General features: G+C 44.7%; 2 protein-coding genes across 2 annotated transcripts in view; both read left to right on the top strand.

Annotated features, from left to right (window-relative positions):
• The first annotated feature begins 7,325 nt into the window (after window positions 1-7,325).
• The window catches only part of LOC307229705 (kelch-like protein 5), a 27,662-nt gene continuing 15,660 nt past the window's right edge, over window positions 7,326-19,327 (top strand). Inside the window, exons 1-3 of the mRNA XM_079999752.1 lie at window positions 7,326-7,429; window positions 14,644-14,832; window positions 19,164-19,300. Of these exons, the coding sequence (XP_079855878.1) occupies window positions 14,684-14,832; window positions 19,164-19,300 (286 nt within the window). The 5' untranslated portion in view covers window positions 7,326-7,429; window positions 14,644-14,683. The remainder of the gene's footprint in view (window positions 7,430-14,643; window positions 14,833-19,163; window positions 19,301-19,327) is intronic.
• LOC307229496 (uncharacterized protein) lies at window positions 8,740-9,318 on the top strand (the record flags this gene model as incomplete). The annotated part of the gene is made up of 1 exon (XM_079999494.1): window positions 8,740-9,318. One exon carries the CDS (start codon window positions 8,740-8,742, stop codon window positions 9,316-9,318), a length of 579 nt encoding a protein of 192 aa, XP_079855620.1.

Genomic DNA, 19,327 nt, shown 5'->3' with positions numbered 1-19,327 from the left:
GTTATATGTTGTGTCCTACTTAAACTCAGTGATAGTTACAGGTTGAATTATACTGAAACTTGGTGGCAGTCCCATATCCTATTTTATCTGAACTCAGGGACAGTTTCATGTTCTATTATTGTTCCATATTGAATAATGCCGCCGTCTCTCGGTCGTGCCGCTTCGCACTATTCAACATCCGAAAAGTCAGGCCGTACCTGACCCAATATGCCACTCAACTGCTGGTACAAACCTTGGTGATTTCCCGCTTCAACTACTGCGACTACTGTGAAGCCACTGCAGATGATACAGAATGCGGCGGTGCGACTGGTGCTCAACCACCCAAAGAGGGCACACGTTACTCCACTGCTTATTGAGCTCCACTGGTTACCTGTAGCCGCTTGCATCAAGTTCAAGTCTCTGATGTATTTGGTTATTGTTACACTAATGTTTCTGTTGCAATGTAGCTTGAATGTTATTCTCCCTTGTAAGTCGCTTTGGATAAAAGCTTCTGCTAAATGACTAAATGTAAATGTAATGAACAATTCTAAACACACAGTGTCAAAATCAGCAATGTCACTGTAATGGTAACTGAAAATCGCAGCAGTATGTGCAGCTGTCCTATCACATGAGCGTGATCAGTTCACTTGATGTATTTGTCATTGATGTCCAGTCGATATACCTAATGAGACCAAATTAGCTGAATTCTACGATTACAGATACAAGCTCAAAATGATCAGACGACAGTGTAAAAATTATTTAATAGTCACTGTTTTATTATGAACATACCCCTAACAGGAGCAGCCGAAAGAAGAACAACAATAAGATACAACTGAATGAAAATCTAAATAGGGCAAAATCTGAATTGGCAGGTCAGTTTTTTTCTAATCGGAATCCGCCTCGAAAATTGCCATAAGTGAACATGTTGGGTTAACTTCACGAGATGATGCATTTCAAGGAGTATATCCTTATGATATGAATTTGTATACTGTATGAAGTTCGCTGTAGTAGTAGTCCACATACAATGTGATTAGCCTCTTTACGAGACGGCTACGGTGTGAATAACTGATGGAGTCATTTTGCTGCAGTTACTAACGCCACAGAGACTCAATGTTATGCTATTGTGGTACTCAAATTATTTACCCAAGGTTGGCAGGTCTGGTCTTGTATATATTATTTTTCTTCTGTTGCATTTCTAGATTAATTTGTAGTTGCTTATTTTACCATCTATAAAACCATGTGTATGTTGGTTGATTCGGTTTTCAATGTATCAAGAAATAATATGTTAAAAATAAAATGCCATTTAATCAATATCTTATCAGTAACCAAATCAATTTGACAACCATAGTAGAATAGTACCTAACACTGTGTGTGTGTGTGTGTGTGTGTGTGTGTGTGTGTGTGTGTGTGTGTGTGTGTGTGTGTGTGTGTGTGTGTGTGTGTGTGTGTGTGTGTGTGTGTGTGTGTGTGTGTGTGTGTGTGTGTGTGTGTGCTTGCATGTGTGCGCGCACACGCACGCACGCTATACACTCAGCAGTCTGGTTTTACAGTGTTGTTTGGTTTGTTGTGCATACAGTATTTACAGTATATACTGTATATATTATGTTTCCGAATTTATTATTTATTTGGTTTAGAAGTGCATCAGGAACTCACTAACCATGTGTATTTACTCAAGCCTCACTTTGATACCAGTACAATGTGTGTACAATGTATGTGGTTGTGTGTGTATTGCGTTGGTAGGGTGTAATTTTAGGGTGTATTTTTTCGGTAGGATTTGTGCATGTTGCTGTCCGTCTGTGTGTGTGTTTCCAGACAGAAGGGAGTTACTTACAGTGGAACTATAAGAAATCGTACATGTGTGCGTGCTCATATGCATGATTCCCTCTCTCATCAACATCTTGTTATCCAACTCCATCAGTGTTAAATAAAACATGGTTGTGAAAGTGTGTCACAGTTTTTAGTTCAGAGCGACCAGGGTGGAAAATCTTTGCAACATTATGAGATCAGACTGTGTGTGTGTGTGTGTGTGTGTGTGTGTGTGTGTGTGTGTGTGTGTGTGCGTGTGCGTGTGCGTGCGTGTGCGTGCGTGTGCGCACGCGCAAGGCAGACACGTAATTGGGGCCAGTTTGGGTGTTTTGATCTCTTTCGGTAGTTTTTCCCTCAGAACGCCATCCTCCCTCTCTCCCTCTCCCTCGCTCCATTGCTCTTTCTCTGTCCTTGCTATGTCTAAATCTCCTGCTCTTTCTTCTGTTCCTCATCAGAACTTTCCACTACACCAACACACAAAATTACGCAGGTCAGAGGCATGTGACAGGGCTGTGGCCAGCCCAAGAGTTGGGGATTTCAGTTTTACCCAGCATCCAGTGCCTGATTTGCCAGAGTGGTTTGGAGTTTTATAAATCATCTCAGACCTTAAACATATCCAATGGTTGTTACTATCAGCTTATTATGTTGATTAATTGAGCCAATTTTAATAATCGCAGTAGTTTCAGTTGTACAGTTATATTTAATGAGTCACCATTTGAGCCAGGCCTTAAACTTAAAATGTCTGTGGAAAGAGGGGAAGGCACTGTCCTTTACAGAAAAAAGAACAGTGAGTAATCCCTACCTCATGCTGTGGAAATGTCCATACATAGTAGTTATTATTAGTAGTAGTTATTAGTAGAAAATATTGGCTGAATTTAATTTGGGTTTCTCTCCACTGCGTCCTTGAACGAGTAATGAGTGGTGTTGGAAACGGGAGAGCAAGACAGCGAGCGGTAAACGGTTGAGCAAGATTAGTAAATAATTTCTGAAAGGGAGGAAGGACATTAATCATAACAAGAGTTTGAAGGAAACATTATGGAGGCTAATGTGGTGTCCGCCGCCTGTGGTGGAGCGTGCCATAGGAGAATCCTCGTACCTTCCCCTAAAGAAGTCCTAAATCTGAATCTTGACCTTTTATCCGGCCCAGCTCTCCTCTTCCTCACTCCGGTGTGAACTGCCTCGTGAAGCTCAAATGTCATCAGAACAAAAAAGTCGTCATGAAAGACCTTAGCTGGAAATGGAGAAAGACCATAATGTGAGGAAAGGAAGAGTGTGAGAAGAATGGGGAGGTAAAAGGTGGTCGTAGGGTTTTTTTTTTTTTATACATTCTTGCTTAATCCCTAATCATTCCTAATAATGGTGAAATTTGAGGAGATGGGGATAAGGTTGTTTCTCTGGAGCTAAAACACATGCTACCTGGTCTATATTGCCATTTTTTTCTTTTTTCAATTTTTATTACAAATTTTATTGCCTTTTTTTCTGTTATGCTGTATCTATAGGTCTGTCTGTCTGTCTTCATCAGAAAATGTATTTTAGGAACTGTTTTTTTTTTTGTTTTTTTTCCATCCGGACTGTATTAATATCTGCACAATTACTCACCACACACACACACACACACACACACACACACACACACACACACACGCACACACACATACAAAGCTCTGAGGATGATGTCCTTGATGTGTGTGGTTTGTTTATTGACGAGATGGAGGGACGGAGTTTTGGGTTCATTCACATTAGACTCACACCCACATACTCACTCATGTGTCAATGAACTCTGGACGTCCTCTTGATGGTGGGAAACCAGCTGTTTGATGGTATTGAATCCCAAAAAAGTATAGCACATTGTAATTGCAGAGCACACACTCTAGTTGCGAGCATATAAACACACGCACGCACACTCACGCCGTCCGTCTTTCATTGGAGAAAGGAGAGAGGCAGGCGCATCAGAGGTGGAGAGGTAATTATTTGCTTGGCTGGTCTAAGGCTGCTCGGTCTTTCAAGGACGGTCGAGCCTATTGCTGCTGTGCTGGCCAAGACCCTCGTTGATTACATCAGAAACATGCACCGGGCGTTGTGTGTGTGTGTCTGTGTGTGTGCTGACTCTTAGGTGAGCTACCTACAACTTGTGACTAGAATCACAGTTGGACCGTGTGTTTGTTCATAAGTCTACTAGTGCAGTACAGGCCATGCAAACACAGTATGTGTTTGCATGGCCATTGTGTGTGTGTGTGTGTGTGTGTGTGTGTGTGTGTGTGTGTGTGTGTGTGTGTGTAATAACCACCACTAATGTAACACACACACACACACACATAGGTTCAATCATAATAATTATGTCGGTCCACACAAACACTTATGGACCCCCTCTCTCTCTCTCTCTCTCTCTCTCTCTCTCTCTCTCATCCTGTTCATCCGGTCTCTTGTAGGCATGTATATACACACACACATTCTCCTTGTGTACTGTAGCATAATGGCAGGGATTGGAGCAGGAAATTGAGGTAGGAACGGGGGGGTATGATGGGAGAATGTGGGGGGAAAGTGAGTATAGTGAGGAAGGGAGGGATCGAGGGGATTAGAAAATGGGTGCATTGTGGCTGAAGGAAGGGGGGCAAAAGAATGTGATTGTAGAGAGTATAAAACAAGGATAGTTCAGAGGGAGAGGATGAGAGGGGAAGGAGATGAAGATAATATGAGGGGAAATATGGATATAGGTTAGAGGGAGCATGGAGAGCGAGGGAGGAGAGGGACCTTGGCAGAGAAGCAGCAGCCATAAACAAGAGACAGACTGATCAACGTGCCGAGACCGTACAAATAACGTTTCACTTTCCACCTCCTCCCAGATGGCAGCTACCTGATTTCATTTGAGTCTGCACATTGACACTTATCGTGTTTTAGTGTGTGTGTGTGTGTGTGTGTGTGTGTGTGTCTGTGCAACTGTGTGTGGATGTGTGAAAGCCCATGTGGGAGGGCCTTAGAGTTATTGAGTAGATGGGATTATAGATGGGATTGTGTGCTGTCCTATTCTTGTGCCTGTTTCACAAATGGGATGCTTATAATGTGTAAAGTGGGACGGGATTGTGCGGTTTCATTTTTGCGCTCATGCATGTTTGTGCGCGCTCGTGCGTGGGGGCATGCAGGTGTGAATGCTGATATATCACAGATTAAAAAGTGTAGTGTGTGCGAATGGGCCCTTGCTGCGCCATTATGCCTATGTGTGTATGCCTGTCCACATGTAAATTTTTGCGCATGACAACGTGTGTGAGAGAAAAAGATATGAATATTATTTTTGCAAGAGTTTTTTTTGTATCCGCATGGATGCCCATGGATGAAATACTTTGTGAGTAAATGTGATTATGTAAAGCTTTAGTTTGTGTGTGTGTGTGTGTGTGTGTGTGTGTGTGTGTGTGTGTGTGTGTGTGTGTGTGTGTGTGTGTGTGTGTGTGTGTGTGTGTGTGTGTGTGTGTGTGTGTGTGTGTGTGTGCGCGTGTGTGCGCGTGTGTGAACGCGTGCGCGTGTGTCTGTTCCCTCAGCAGTCTACGGTTGTAAAGCTGTGCTTTTTGAATTATGTCCTTGAAGTATCACAGCCAAGGGACCAGTAACAGCAGGCAGCTCGAGGAGGTTCTTGCCAAGTGACCAATGATTAGATCCGTCCAAAGGAGACCAGAGTGGAAAAGCCAATCAGCCCCCTGTTTCATCTGTCTTCACAGCCCCATTCCCAGCCTCCCCCCTGCGATAGGACACCACTAAGCGTAGCAGAAATGTAATACTTCCCTCTCTGGGTATTGGCTTTTTCATCGAGGCGTGTACTTTACTCTATGGAGGAGAAAATTTGATTCTCTGCACACCTTCTGGGGTGGGGGAGGTGGGGGCGGGGTGGGTTGTTCAGGTCGTCGGATTATGAAATTTTATAGATAACTCTTCAAAAACTGGGACTCCTAAATTTTTACAGCCTGTGAGCTGACTGAGAAATTTATTCTCCCGTCGCAGTGCTGAGGCTGAGTGTACTCGGGATGTTAACATACAGGGTGGGCTCCATCAAAGCTTGTACCTGCCGTCAAGGTTGTGTCCTGAGGTGCAACTCGTATTGAGTATTAGGAAAGTAATTGGAGTAGGAATGGGAATTGGCAGACCTCCTGATTAGATATTATTGCAATTCTTGCATGGTAATTGGATTGCAAGTTGAGATTCTGCAATTCTTATAATTTGTGATTGGATATTAAATTGTATTGCTTTTTTGGTCTGATTAGTCATGAAAAGTTTCCATTGCATATCTACATTGTGTTCGCTCTGGAGACTCATTTTGTTCCTGGTATTAGTGAGGCTTCTTCTAGGTAAATGGAGATGGCATCTGATAAAAGTTCAGAGTAAATGTCCCCACATATGATGTCATAAAATGTCCTCATCAATCAGCAAAATGTTTAAATCTTCTTAGTGGGCATTGTGAATGGAATGGACTAAACTAAAATCCTGGATATAAAAGGTTCGGTTCATGCCTTTATCACCATATGATACACAATTTCTCCATGGCTATGAGTCCACTAAAGCTTGTCAGTGGACAGTTTTATCTTAAGTTCAACAATTAATTTATTACAGATCAGTTTACAGAAGCATCGCCTAAATCCTTATGCAATAGTAATTCAAGTTGATAATTAGAGTTTCATAAAGATAACGCTAACCAGCACAGATTTGTGCTGATATGTTTGGTTTTCTTAATACAGTTTGGGAAATCCGGAGTGTGGAACTCTTGGCCCAGGTTAGTCAGGCTAGTGTTAGCTGAATCAGCTTGGAGCCTGTTGCGAGAAAATGAATGTACTAAAGTATTATATACTATTATACAGTATACTACTAGTATACTATTATACTAGTAGTATATAGTGCTTGTAGTTGTGTAGTAATGTTTTTTTGCTCAGCAGTCGGTCGTGTTTTGAACTCGTCTTTTTTCCGTTGCTTGTCCTATCACTGGATTTCCTTCTCTCTGCAGCAGAGGCCTGTCCGGGTGCGGGCATGTGTTTGTGTGTGCACAGTATGTGTCTGTGTCTGTATGCGTATTGACTCTGCGCTATTGATCGCCGCTCGACTTAGAGCAGCAGGGTGGTCCCAGACACATTCATCAGTGAAACCTGAAAACTCCATATTATCCCTCTCGCTTCCCGGAATCTAGCAAGATACACCCCATATTGAAACAAGGCCGATTGTCTTCCACCCGCTTCGGTCAGTTATTCTAGGTTTGGGGGCCGGGGCTGGGGCTGGGGGGCTGGGCACAAGTTCTTGGTTCCGGGTGCAAGGTTGATAGGCCTGACTTGTAAGTAAAAGGTATCGTTTCTGTGTAATTCGCCAACTGACCTCGATGCTTTGACTTATTGATTTCAGCTGAGGTGAACCCCCCCCCGTCCTTCAAAAGCATCCCTCTCTTCCCATCAGCGGGCCTTCATCCAGAACGCACCGTGTCACGCCCGTGTGATTGTGGAATCCCACAGATGTTCCAGGTTACTCTGGGAGGGGCGAGCAGGGGGTTCTGTGTGGCTGAGCCAAGGACTCTGGGACTCTCCTCCTGACCGATCATCACTGTCTGGGAATGATGCTGCATTGCAGATGAAGGGAAGGGAGTGAGACAGTGGAGTGAAAGAATAGTAGAAATCAGGTGAGTATGACCAATGGCATTGTGGGAAATGAAGCCCCCCTCCCCCAGAGAGAAAAGTGGGCAAGGAGAATGAGGACAGGGTCCACCAAGGGGTGTGTGTGTGTGTGTGTGTGTGTGTGTGTGTGTGTGTGTGTGTGTGTGTGTGTGCGCGTGTGTGTGTGTGTGTGTGTGTGCGTGTGTGCCTGTGTGCGTGTGTGTAAGAGACGAGATGTGCGGTTTAGGTGGAATGCTTCCCACTTCCATTTCAAGGATACTCGCTCAGGTTCCCGTCAGTGGTTCAGTGAAGGCGTTTCACCGCATTCTATACCTGTTCAAACTACCTATCCACACATTTAGGGCTGTCATCTATCTTGTCTTGGCTTATTTCCCCTCAAAATACAGTGTAATTCTCTGACACGCTCCTTAGAAAGGAGAGAGAGTGAGTAATGCAGACTGAGAAAAACACACAGAGAGGTATTAGGCTACCGTGGAGAGAGACAGCACATTCATTCCATTTACTCCAGTCTTTGATTTAATGTCTGGGGTGTGCACACACACACACACACCCACACACACACACAATATCTCTCTCTCATTCTGTCATAAAAATACCTCACAGTGAGGTACCATTTTGACTTTTGTTTGTTATTATGATTATCGATCGTCATATTGATTGACTGGAGGTTGCGTTTTTTTTTTTCAGTATAATGGATTAACCGTAGTGGTGTATATTACAAAGCAAGACAATATTTGTGATACAGTAATCGTTATTTGGCAGTGTGAATGGGGAAAACCGATCTTTCAATCGTCATAGTGGAAAATGTGTTTATTCGGAGTAGGTTTATGCTTGAAAGCATTTGGCACCAGAGAGCTCTATTATTCCAGCCGCTCTCTCCCTCTTTCTCCCTCAATTTCAATTCAAAGGGCTTTTATTGACATGAGAAACGCATGCTTACATTGCCAAAGCCAGTGGAAAACAAAAAGTGATGAATATGAGCACAATAACTGATGAAAAACTAACAGAAATGTGTAAACACTGCACTTAAAAATATCAATATGAAGAGGTAAGGATAACATACAGTAGATCTTCTTGGAGAGTCTCTCTCTCCCCCTCTCCCTCTCTGTGGTTGCTCCCCATATATCAGAGCGCCTGAGAGGGAGGGACGATGAAGCAGACCTTCTCCATCTCTCCCCTCTCTCCCCCATTTACACCACTTTACTCCCTCTGTTCCTGACTTATCAGTCGCTCGGCTGCCGAGGGAGACGCTCATATCTTTACACTCACCCCCACGCAACCCCCCGCGCCATTCCTCACGTCTCGAACCCCGGTGATGTCGAGCTCTTCCTCCAGGAAGGAGTTCGACGTGAAGCAGATTCTCAGGATCCGATGGAGGTGGTTCGGTCACCCCGCGGTCCCCACGCCGCACTCCCCGCCTCTCGAAAGAGGAGGAGGAGTAGGAGGCGACTCCGCCGGAGACGGAGCTTCGGCGAGCGGCTGCAGCGGTAGCGCCGAACCCGGCAACCCGGTGCATCATTCCGGCACGGGGAGTCGCGGCGGCGGGCTGGTGGCCAGCGGAAGCGCCGGGTCCAATCTGTGCAACAGCAGCAGCAGAAAGTTTATAGATCTCCGTAAAGCCGCTGGAGCCCCTGGAAGTTCGTGTCCTCGGTCCCTCAGCCAGCCCGAGTGCCGGAGCTCCTCCTCGGCTCTGGCTTGGATCGCGCCCCCGTCCAACTCTCACTCCCGCCCGGCGGCGAGCGTGGAGTCTCCTGCCGCCGATTGCTCGGTGCTGCCCCGGGTGATGCCGGAGCCCCCGCTCTCTCCTCACGGGGCGGAGGAGGCGGCTGCAGGGCCCGCCGGCACCGAGGACAATAATAACCCAGTAGACACCGATTCCAGCTCCTGCAGGTAAAGATAGGATAGGATGGAAAAAAACAAAACTGGTTTGGAGTCATTGGATCAACTTCAAAAAAATCTTTAATTTGTTGACCCTACTGTCCTATTGTTTTTTTCTCAACCTAATTTCTCAAACTCAAGTTGAGAATACCTAAGAAATATAGATTTGAAAAATGTAAGCGATTTTTGAAGTTGACCCAATGCCGAATTTACTTCGGTGTGCGATGAGATAACACTTTATTAATCCGCTGGGGGAAATTCAGGTGGAGAGAACATCTGGACGGAGGGGCTTTTGCTGATCAGTTGTCAGCGCAATATGGGTTGAAGCTTTTGAATTTTGCACATATACATTTAATTGTTCTCATTTGTAGTCTACTTAAGATATTATTTTATTCAACAGGTTCCAGGGGGTTTCCCTGCAAAATGATTAGTAGTTAAACGTCACCATTATTTCCATTTAATTACAAGACGTCATCACAATTATGTAGATAACGTATTATAATAATAATAATAACTGTTTTGATCATACTTTCACTGGAATATCCATAACTATGGTATAGACATGAATGGAGGTTTGGACTAGATCTAGAGACATTCCAGAGAAAATCTGATCAAATGCTGTCAGTGACCTCATGCATATCAAATGAAGGTCCTTATATGAAAAACGTTCAGAATCACTATTGTTTCCTGACTGAGTTCTGGTTTATAATTATACCGTGGTATTGACATTTCTGCAGAATTTCTAAATTAAATGCATAAAAGTGATAAGAAAACCTGCCCATTTTCCTCAGCTCGGTGGTGACGAAAATGGTGATTAAAAACAGAAGTAGACTGCGGTTGATTACAAGGAAATTGTCTGGATTCTTTCTATCATTTCTTTCACTCTGTCTTATCATTCTTTGATGCATTGATGTCATCATCAACCACAAATTTTTCTTATCAAGGTCGTGATGGGTGAAATACTCATTTACGTAATTTTATTGATCCAGGAAGTGTTACTCCCAACCAACACACACCGAAAGACACTCCAACTTTTTAGTTTTGTTAAATTAATGTGAGAGCGTAATTAGGGAAAGTGAGTTATTTTTATTTAATAGAAAAATACCATTGAAAAAAGGAGGAGAAACGTTGTTACGGAAGAATATGTTTGTGGATGGCCTACTCATTGCCAATAGACTGGCAGGCGGAGATGGACAGTCAGATGGAAAAACAGGCAAAATTGGACGATAATGATGGCTGAGTACCTCTGGGAGAACTTGTGTTCCTTCACTCCTCCTTTCAGACCGTAATGACCCATCACTAACCGCAGTGGTTTGGAAAACACACATGTATGGACACAGGCATGCCCATACACACGCAACCAATAGGCTATTAAGTCTTATTAGCCGTGTGGTGCTGAGGGGTGAACTCGTTGGGTATGTTTAAACACACCGTAGTTGTTACCAGGTTGTGTATGTACTGCATGCATCTGTTTGATAGTGTGTGTGTTTGTTGGTTTGTATATTTTCTGTATATTGAGTGGCATTCAAGCTTTGGTACCATCAAAGGCATTTAATTAATAGTCACCATGGAGACAACAAAACACAGCTTCATGGCTCCTTTTCCTCCTTTTTTCCTTTCTGTACAAGAAACAACTAGATTTATGTTCCACATTCATTAGCTCATGATATGACAATAAATATGATATAATGGAGGGAGAGGCAGAGAGCGAGAGAGAGAGAGTTTAGTGCATTCTGGTCTAATGATGGAGCTGAAAGTGTGGTGTTACGGTTTGTGCTCCCAAGACATATCAGAAGGTATAAATCATTCATGGGATACACACATTGACAAGAACACGCATGCACACACACGCACAAGCACAACATACCAGCAAACATTCAGTGGGAGCAAAGACAGACTTATTTATTGATTAATTATTTGGTTATTCCACTTTATCTGATAGCCTACATTCTGTGTGTGTGTGTGTGTGTGTGTGTGTGTGTGTGTGTGTGTGTGTGTGTGTGTGTGTGTGTGTGTGTGTGTGTGTGTGTGTGTGTGTGTGTGTGTGAGTGTGTGTGTGTGTGTGTGCGCACGTGTGCGCCTGCACGTGTGTGTGTTGTGTGTGGGAGAGCTGTGAACAGCTGTGGAAATGCAGATTTTGATATGCAAGACTTGACCTCATATCGCAACAATGACAGGAGCCTTGGAGCCTTTCCGAAAATTACTTTCCATTTAATAGAAACCTACAAGGGCGCACGCACACGGAGATGCGAACACTCACGCGCACATGCACGCACGCGCAGACACACACACACCAAACAAAGTGCCAGACAAAATAGAAAAAGGTGTGTGTGTGTGTGTGTGTGTGTGTGTGTGTGTGTGTGTGTGTGTGTGTGTGTCTTCACCTGCTTCAATGCCTCTGTGTGAATGCCATTCTCCCTTGTGGCATCCAATCTCGCCTTGTCCTTGCACGCAGTCAGGTTGCCATACCAACATTGTGATTAATTCTTGCTGTGTACAGTGCAGCACACACACGTATGTTCCATGGTATGTATGTGTGTGTGTGTGTGTGTGTGTGTGTGTGTGTGTGTGTGTGTGTGTGTGTGTGTGTACCTGTAGTCCATTGATCTATTACACTCCTCCCTTTATGGGCTACTATGGATGATATTCCTGGAGCACGGGTGGCAGAATTCCAAATGGCATCATGGGATGAGACGCTGTCGGAATCCCCGAGTGGCTGAAGGCTAATGTAGCTCCTCTCACCCTCCTTCTTATACTTTCCTCTTAAACCCATGTGGAATTCCCTCTCTGTATCTTGTTGGTCCCTGCTTGCGCTCCTCCTTTTCAACTGATCTCTGTTTATTCTCTGCTAATAGGGGCTAAACACAGGACTATTGTTAGTGTGTCACTGACAGTGTAACATTTGAGCAGGGAACATGGATGCAAGTAGATGCAATGAAGCACGCTGTGATTCATCTGCACCTGCTACATAAGAACAGCTTATTGTACTGCCTAATGACGTTAGATGCTGTTTTATTATATAATGAGGGGATGCGGAGGTGTACATACAAAATGTGTATGTACGTGTGTGTGTATATGCTGAAGCCTACAAATGTGTGCAAGGCGGTGTGGCAAATCACTCGAATGCAGACAGAAGTCTAAAACTCTGCATTGGGCAAGGACATTCGCTGAAAAGCGTGCGTGTGCACACACACACACACACACACACTTACACACACACACACACACACACACACACACACACACACATACACACACGCGGTCCATGTTAAGTGGCTGCCAGGCTCAATTAAGGGACTGGAAGGCAGACTTCAAAGCCACCTCCTTTGGCACCATTTAGACACACCACTCGATGACACACACACACACACACACACACACACACACACACACACACACACACACACACACACACACACACACACACACACACACACACACACACACACACATTCACTCAGATTCACAAACACATACATACACACAGACATACATTCTAGCACACACACACACATAGATACACATACTGTACATACACACATATGTGCATACATATACAGTATGTATACAGTACACTCATATGCAGAGGCATATGCAGCGATGCAAGGGATGCAAGGTAAATCAAGACAAACGCCAAAAAGTGAATCATGTTGGAGGAGGAGAAGAATTCTGGGCAAAAGAGCAATGGTGTGTTGATTACTCCAAGTTGTTTCCCATTTGACTTAACACTCCCAACATATTTAGATTTTGATTCAACTTCCTGTTTACAAGCATACACACACCAGATATTTTTGTGTGCGTGTGTGTGTGTGTGTTTGTCTGTCTGTGTGTGTCTGTGTTAACTGTGTTGTGTGGAAAAGTTGTTTTCTGACTGGAAAACGCCAAGTCAGGTCAAGTTTATTTATACAGCCCTCAATCACAGTCAGCGTCTCAAAGGGCTTCACAGGGCCTACATTGAACCGAGGAGAATTAGAACGCCACCCCCTCGCTGTAAATCTTCAGCTGGACAAAGGCGCCAATGAGGAAAACCTTATTAGAAAAAGGTGGAAAAAGCCTTTTGGAAGAACCCTGAAGAGTGGGCCACCGTCTCAGGACTGGCAAGTGCACAATAGGTTCCGTGTGAGCGTTCACATAGAAGTTAGAAACGTGACCGTATAAAAAGGTGGGGGCCAAACATGGCCAGATGGGCACACACACATTCTGTCATCCTTAATTAATTCTGCTCGTTGTTTTTACAACAGAATTTGAATGTGTTTTATTCAGCTGTATCTCACATGCTCTCACATGCTCTCTCTCTCTCTCTCTCTCTCTCTCTCTCTCTCTCTCTCTCCTCTCTCTCTCTCTCTCTCTCTCTCTCTCTCTCTCTCTCTCTCTCTCTCTGTCTCCCTCGCTCTCTCTTGCTCTCGCTCTCTCTCTCTCTCTCTCTCTCTCTCTCTCTCTCTCGCTCTCTTATATCAGGCCTGGTGTCTGTCTTGTGCTGTCTGCGCGTAAGGGCTAGTCATGCCCCCTGTTGTTTAATAAAAAATGGAGTATAGCTCCAGCTCTAAAACCAAATGACAGTTTGGGCTCCATGATAGCTGATGAGTCACAGGGAAGCCATGTACAGTCTGAGGGCTTATCTGAGAGGAGCACACATGAATGTGAATACTGATGTGCACACGCACACTCTCATCAGCCCAAACTAAAATAATAAGACATAACAGCCGTCGGCTTCAATGCTTCCACTATTGACTAGAGAATATCAAAGCCATTTTGGCTCAAAATTCTGCTTGCTTGTTCCTGTGCTGCTATAGATATAAGGAAACTGGGAGCAATTGGGGAGCACAGTAAATTACTGCATGTCCTATGGCTAGGCTCCCAAAGCTATTTAATTCACAGTCTCTCTTTTAAGTGGGCTAAATTTATCTGGCCATTTACTCCTGGTAATTGGACCATTCAAGGGCTTTTGTCTGCTTCTGGCAACACACAATAACGCTGGTTAAAATTTGGGGAGTGAATGGTAGTGAAGTGTGTGTTTGTGTATACGTGTGGTCTTCAGGGAGACTTTTAAACAAACAGGAATAGAGGAAAAAGGCACAAGGATTGAGGGGTGTCGTCGTTTTCATTCATTCATTCATTTGTTTCAGAATGATACGTTTTTGCTTCACGCACTCAAATTGATCCGCCTCCTTTTGTGTGCACTTATCATTTTGTGTGTGTGTGTGTGTGTGTGTGTGTGTGTGTGTGTGTGTGTGTGTGTGTGTGTGTGTGTGTGTGTGTGTGTGTGTGTGTGTGTGTGTGTGTGTGTGTGTGTGTGTGTGTGTGTGTGTGTGTGTGTGTGCCTGTGTGCGTGCGTGCCCAGGACCTCCAACAGCAGCGTCACGCTCTCCTCATGCGTGTCCATGGAGCCATGTGTCTGTCCCGAGGAGTGCATGTTCACGGCCCTTTCCCATGCAGACGTCACATTCCGCAATATGGAGGGCTACCTGAGATCCCGACAGCTGTGTGACGTCACCCTGGTTGCGGGAGAGAGGAGGATTCCTGCACACAGGTGGGAGCATGCAGATAGACTGCATACACACACATCCACACACAGAAAACAGAAAATTTGCATAGTATGAGTGATCCATGAGAGTATTAGAATAGTAATAATTTGATTTATTTCATCAGATAGCCACATTTAGATCAGTATCTCTATTTTGCAAGAATGACCTACTGTATTTTGTAACAAATTACATCTTTAAAATGACAAACTTGTGCAATTCAATGACACGTTAAAGTCAAAACTTACAGTGACACAAAAGACACAAAACAACAATCAAGTCCTTAAAAATATCAGCAATTTAATATCTCAAGTCAACCAGAGGAATGAGTGGCCACAGCTTTCCCGTAGAGAAGTCCAATAAAGCATCTAACCAGCTAACTGGAAATCTGGTCTGGAGTCATTATTTTATCAAAGTAGGTGAGGTTTCTAGGCAATTTTAATAACAAGGGCTCATATATGAAAACAGAGATATGCAGCTTCCTTCGAGATTTTAATGATGACCATTGACCGTGCAACCCTTTCCTTATAACTCGCAATGGTGATTGTGATCATTTACCTGATGAATCGAACACCAAAGCACACGAACATCCGTAAAATCTTAAAACCCCCTTACACTGAAACATTCACAAACACATGGGAATACGCACATAAACACCACCACATATATAACAAGCCCATAAAGGCACTAAAATAAACACACCCCGTTGGTGAAACACACACACACACACACACAAACATATGGACAATCAGACACATTCTGACACATTTACACCAACATCTGCACCCACACATGTTGGCACACACTGACGGAAAGATTTGAGAGCCATAAGCACAAAAAAAACTTTGCTGGTGATGATGCATACACACAGGAGGCACTCCAGGAAATGAACACACACACAGTGACGTCCGAGTAAATATACATCTGGTAAGTGAGGACGTTCCTGGTGCACTTCTTAACCAAAGGAAGGGAGACTGTTCCTCACAAGTATAGTATAACAAACACACACACACACACAAACACACTCATGGACCCCACTCTGTCACTGTGCCTCTTTGGGCATGTGGCCACTGGTGCAGCAGCGTGGGGCCATCTGCAGCAGGAGTGCAGCCCTCCACCCACGGAACAAAACCCCTTCTCCTCCCACTCCTCGTCCTCTACTTCTTGATTTAGTCCTTCAGGCACAGATGGTGACAAACACGGACTAGGGATGAAAAACAAGAAGGGCTGTGAAAGGAAAGAAAGACACTCTTGTGTGTGTGTGTGTGTGTGTGTGTGTGTGTGTGTGTGTGTGTGTGTGTGTTTGATGGGGGAGGCATGCACAGACTCCTTTAAAGGCAGTTGTTTTTGTGTGGGATTGATTTTTGGCATGTCCAGGATAGAGAGAACAAAACGACCCAGCACAAACAAAGCCTTTTCCACACACACACAAACACACACACACACACACACACACACACACACACACACACACACACACACACACACACACACACACACACACACACACTCACACACACACACAGAGGCACATGCAAATGCTGAATAGGCTACTTGGTCATAGTCGCAGATTTTCTTGTGGAGTTTTGTGCGATCTGAGCAAAACTCTGTTCTGTTTAGATGGAAATGAAAGATCAGCATTCCTCCTCTCTCGTCCCCTCTCTCTCTCGCTCTCTCTCCTTCCACACACAAACAAGCTCCAGCTCTCGTCGTGGAGGCCCCGCCCTCTTTTCCTGCTGTGTTCCTCTCCTCTCCTCCCTGTGGTTCCTGCTCGTCTCGCGACTCGTTCCATTACAGCGAAACATCTCACACCGTTGTGCAATCTCTGCATGCCATGTCTCTGCCTCTAGGTGTGTGTGTGTGTGTGTGTGTGTGTGTGTGTGTGTGTGTGTGTGTGTGTGTGTGTGTGTGTGTGTGTGTGTGTGTGTGTGTGTGTGTGTGTGTGTGTGTGTGTGTGTGTGTGTAAACAACCTGTGCTGAGCTTCAAATAGCCTGTGTCGCAGAGCCAGGGGAGAGAGCCCTTCTGGCCCCTCAGGAAAAAATACAGAATGGAACAGTGTGTGTGTGCAGGTCAAAAAGAAGAGATACCTGACTGGAATATGTGCCGAATAACTTCCTGCTGACTATCCTTTTATTCTGACATCGATCAAACACACATCGACACACATACACACACCCAGTCTCTGCTTCAGCCAATTGTTCCAGGTCCTGGCAGCACCCTCGGTAATGAGATCTATACAAATGCATAAATAACACACGCACACACACATAATGAAGTTTATACGGCTAAACAATCACCATCAAATGTGAGCGTTCATCTTTATCATCAGTTGTTTTCACGCAGTCATGGTACAGAACCGAACCTTGGCTCGAATGATGCAGGACGGAAAAGTGAAGAGAAGTGAACGTTGAGTCGAAGATCTGCTTGTTGTTATTATTCTTCCTTTTTTAGTGTGTGTGTGTGTGTGTGTGTGTGTGTGTGTGTGTGTGTGTGTGTGTGTGTGTGTGTGTGTACGTGCGTGTGCGCATGCGTGGGTGCATGTGACATGATTCAGAGGGTGTGGATCCACGTGCACACGCATGCTTCATGGTCAAAGGACGGGCATGAGGGATCGATGCGGCGGGGGAATTAATTAACAGGCTTTTACACTGGCAACCTCAAGATTTAAGCCCTTCTCTCGCTCATCTGTTTCCCCGTCCTTCATACTGTCCCTCCCTCGCTCTCTCCGCCTTGCTCGGCTCTAAATTTTTCATTGACCTTACATTAAGCCCTTCCTTTTCTTCCACTTCCTCCCTCTCTGTCGCTCTCTCTCTCTCCCTCTATCTCTCTCTCTCTCTCTCTCACTCTCTCTCCCACTCTCATCCATAAGCTCTGTCACTGTCTTGATAGACACATGCAAATTGAAAAATGTCCCCTCTTTTCAATAGTCAAGTAGTACGATAGTTTGGAGTCAAATCCTTTTTTGAAGAGTTGTGTGTGCGTGTGTGTGTGCGTGTGTGTGTGGTGGCTTTGTTCTACAGAACCCGAACAAAGCCTTTCCTAGTTATAATAAGCTCCTTTGACTCTTTTTATCCCTATGCTCCTCCTTCGTTTCCTGTTTTCACTCTTTGTTACTTTCTCTCTCTCACACTCTTTCTTTCTCTCTCTCTCTCTCTCTCTCTCTCTCTCTCTCTCTCTCTCTCTCTCTCTCTCTCTCCATTTTTTCTAATCCTCGTCACCTCACTCCACCATTTACATTGTCTTTGTGTGAATGGGCCGAAGGTGGTACCTGTTCTCTCTCTACTATTGCTAACTCGCCTCGTTCTGTCGTGTGTATTGTTCTCTTTCTCCTCTGGTCTCTCCTCTCCGCTCTTTAATCAGTTACAGCACCGTGTGCTGGCAGTGTAAGCCAACACTCACGCTCTCTCCCCGCCCTCGTATGCTTCTCTGACCAGATCCACCCATTGGCCCCCTTTTTTTCTCCTCCTTTTTTTCCAACTCTGCCTCTTCCATGTTTCTTCTTTCCAAGGAGGCCACAAAGGGGGGAGCTGTCTTCTAAAGCGCGGCAGCCCGCCATCGCAGGCCATTGAGCTCGACACAGACTAACGCCGTGTTCTGCTTGAACACAATGTAGTCTAGTTTATTAGATTCCTGCCAATAAATCGTAGATTAGACCATGTTTGGGGATGCTTTTGTTTGACTGCACTGAGTTGAGCTTGGGTTGACTTGGTGTTCTTAGTTCGTATAGCATAATATAGTTTGACAGAGCAGTCCAGCCAAACCTTGTCTTGCATTACTTTTTACTGGCAGAGCTGACCGCAGGCTTGACGGTAGCCTAGGGTTGCTTCTGGTCGGTTTATCTGAATACAGACAGTTATTAATACCAACAGGATGCCTACATACAATACAAATAAGACACATAAAATGCAAATCAAGCACACACTTGAAAATGACCCCAGTCTAGCTCAACAGCCTTAGTCAAAGTAGTGTCGTGACAGATTTCGTTATATCTATAATTTGCTTAAATATCGGGCGTGCAGCATACAGATGAGTTGGTACTTGGGAGAGTGCCTAAATAGCCTTTGTCAATGTCTGTGATTGTTGTTCTTGTGTCCTGGAAACATGGGGTGTGTTTGTGTGTGTGAATGGCGAGCTGGAACCAGTGTTGGTTGGAAATGTGGAACCAACCACAGTGGAACCATTTCCAATGGACTGATGGTAGCAGTGTTGTGTCGTAGGTGAGCTTCTGCCTTGTGTCGGTCCATCCAATGGGGGGAGGTTCCTATTTGTTATACCTGAACCCTGACCCTTTCCGGATGTCCAATGTATCTACTGTTTGTACGTTGTGTCCCCTCACAGACTGGTCCTGTCTTCAGTGTCGGATTACTTTGCGGCCATGTTCACTAGTGATGTGCGGGAGGCAAAGCAGGATGAGGTGAAGATGGAGGGGGTGGACCCGGATGCCTTATGGGTGCTGGTGCAGTACGCCTACACAGGTACACTTGCTTTCGCCTTCTGTCTGG

This window comes from Zeus faber, assembly GCF_960531495.2.
Source record: "Zeus faber genome assembly, chromosome: 4".
In the NCBI taxonomy this organism is placed as follows: Eukaryota; Metazoa; Chordata; class Actinopteri; order Zeiformes; family Zeidae; genus Zeus; species Zeus faber.
This window is presented reverse-complemented; position numbering and strand designations above follow the sequence as displayed.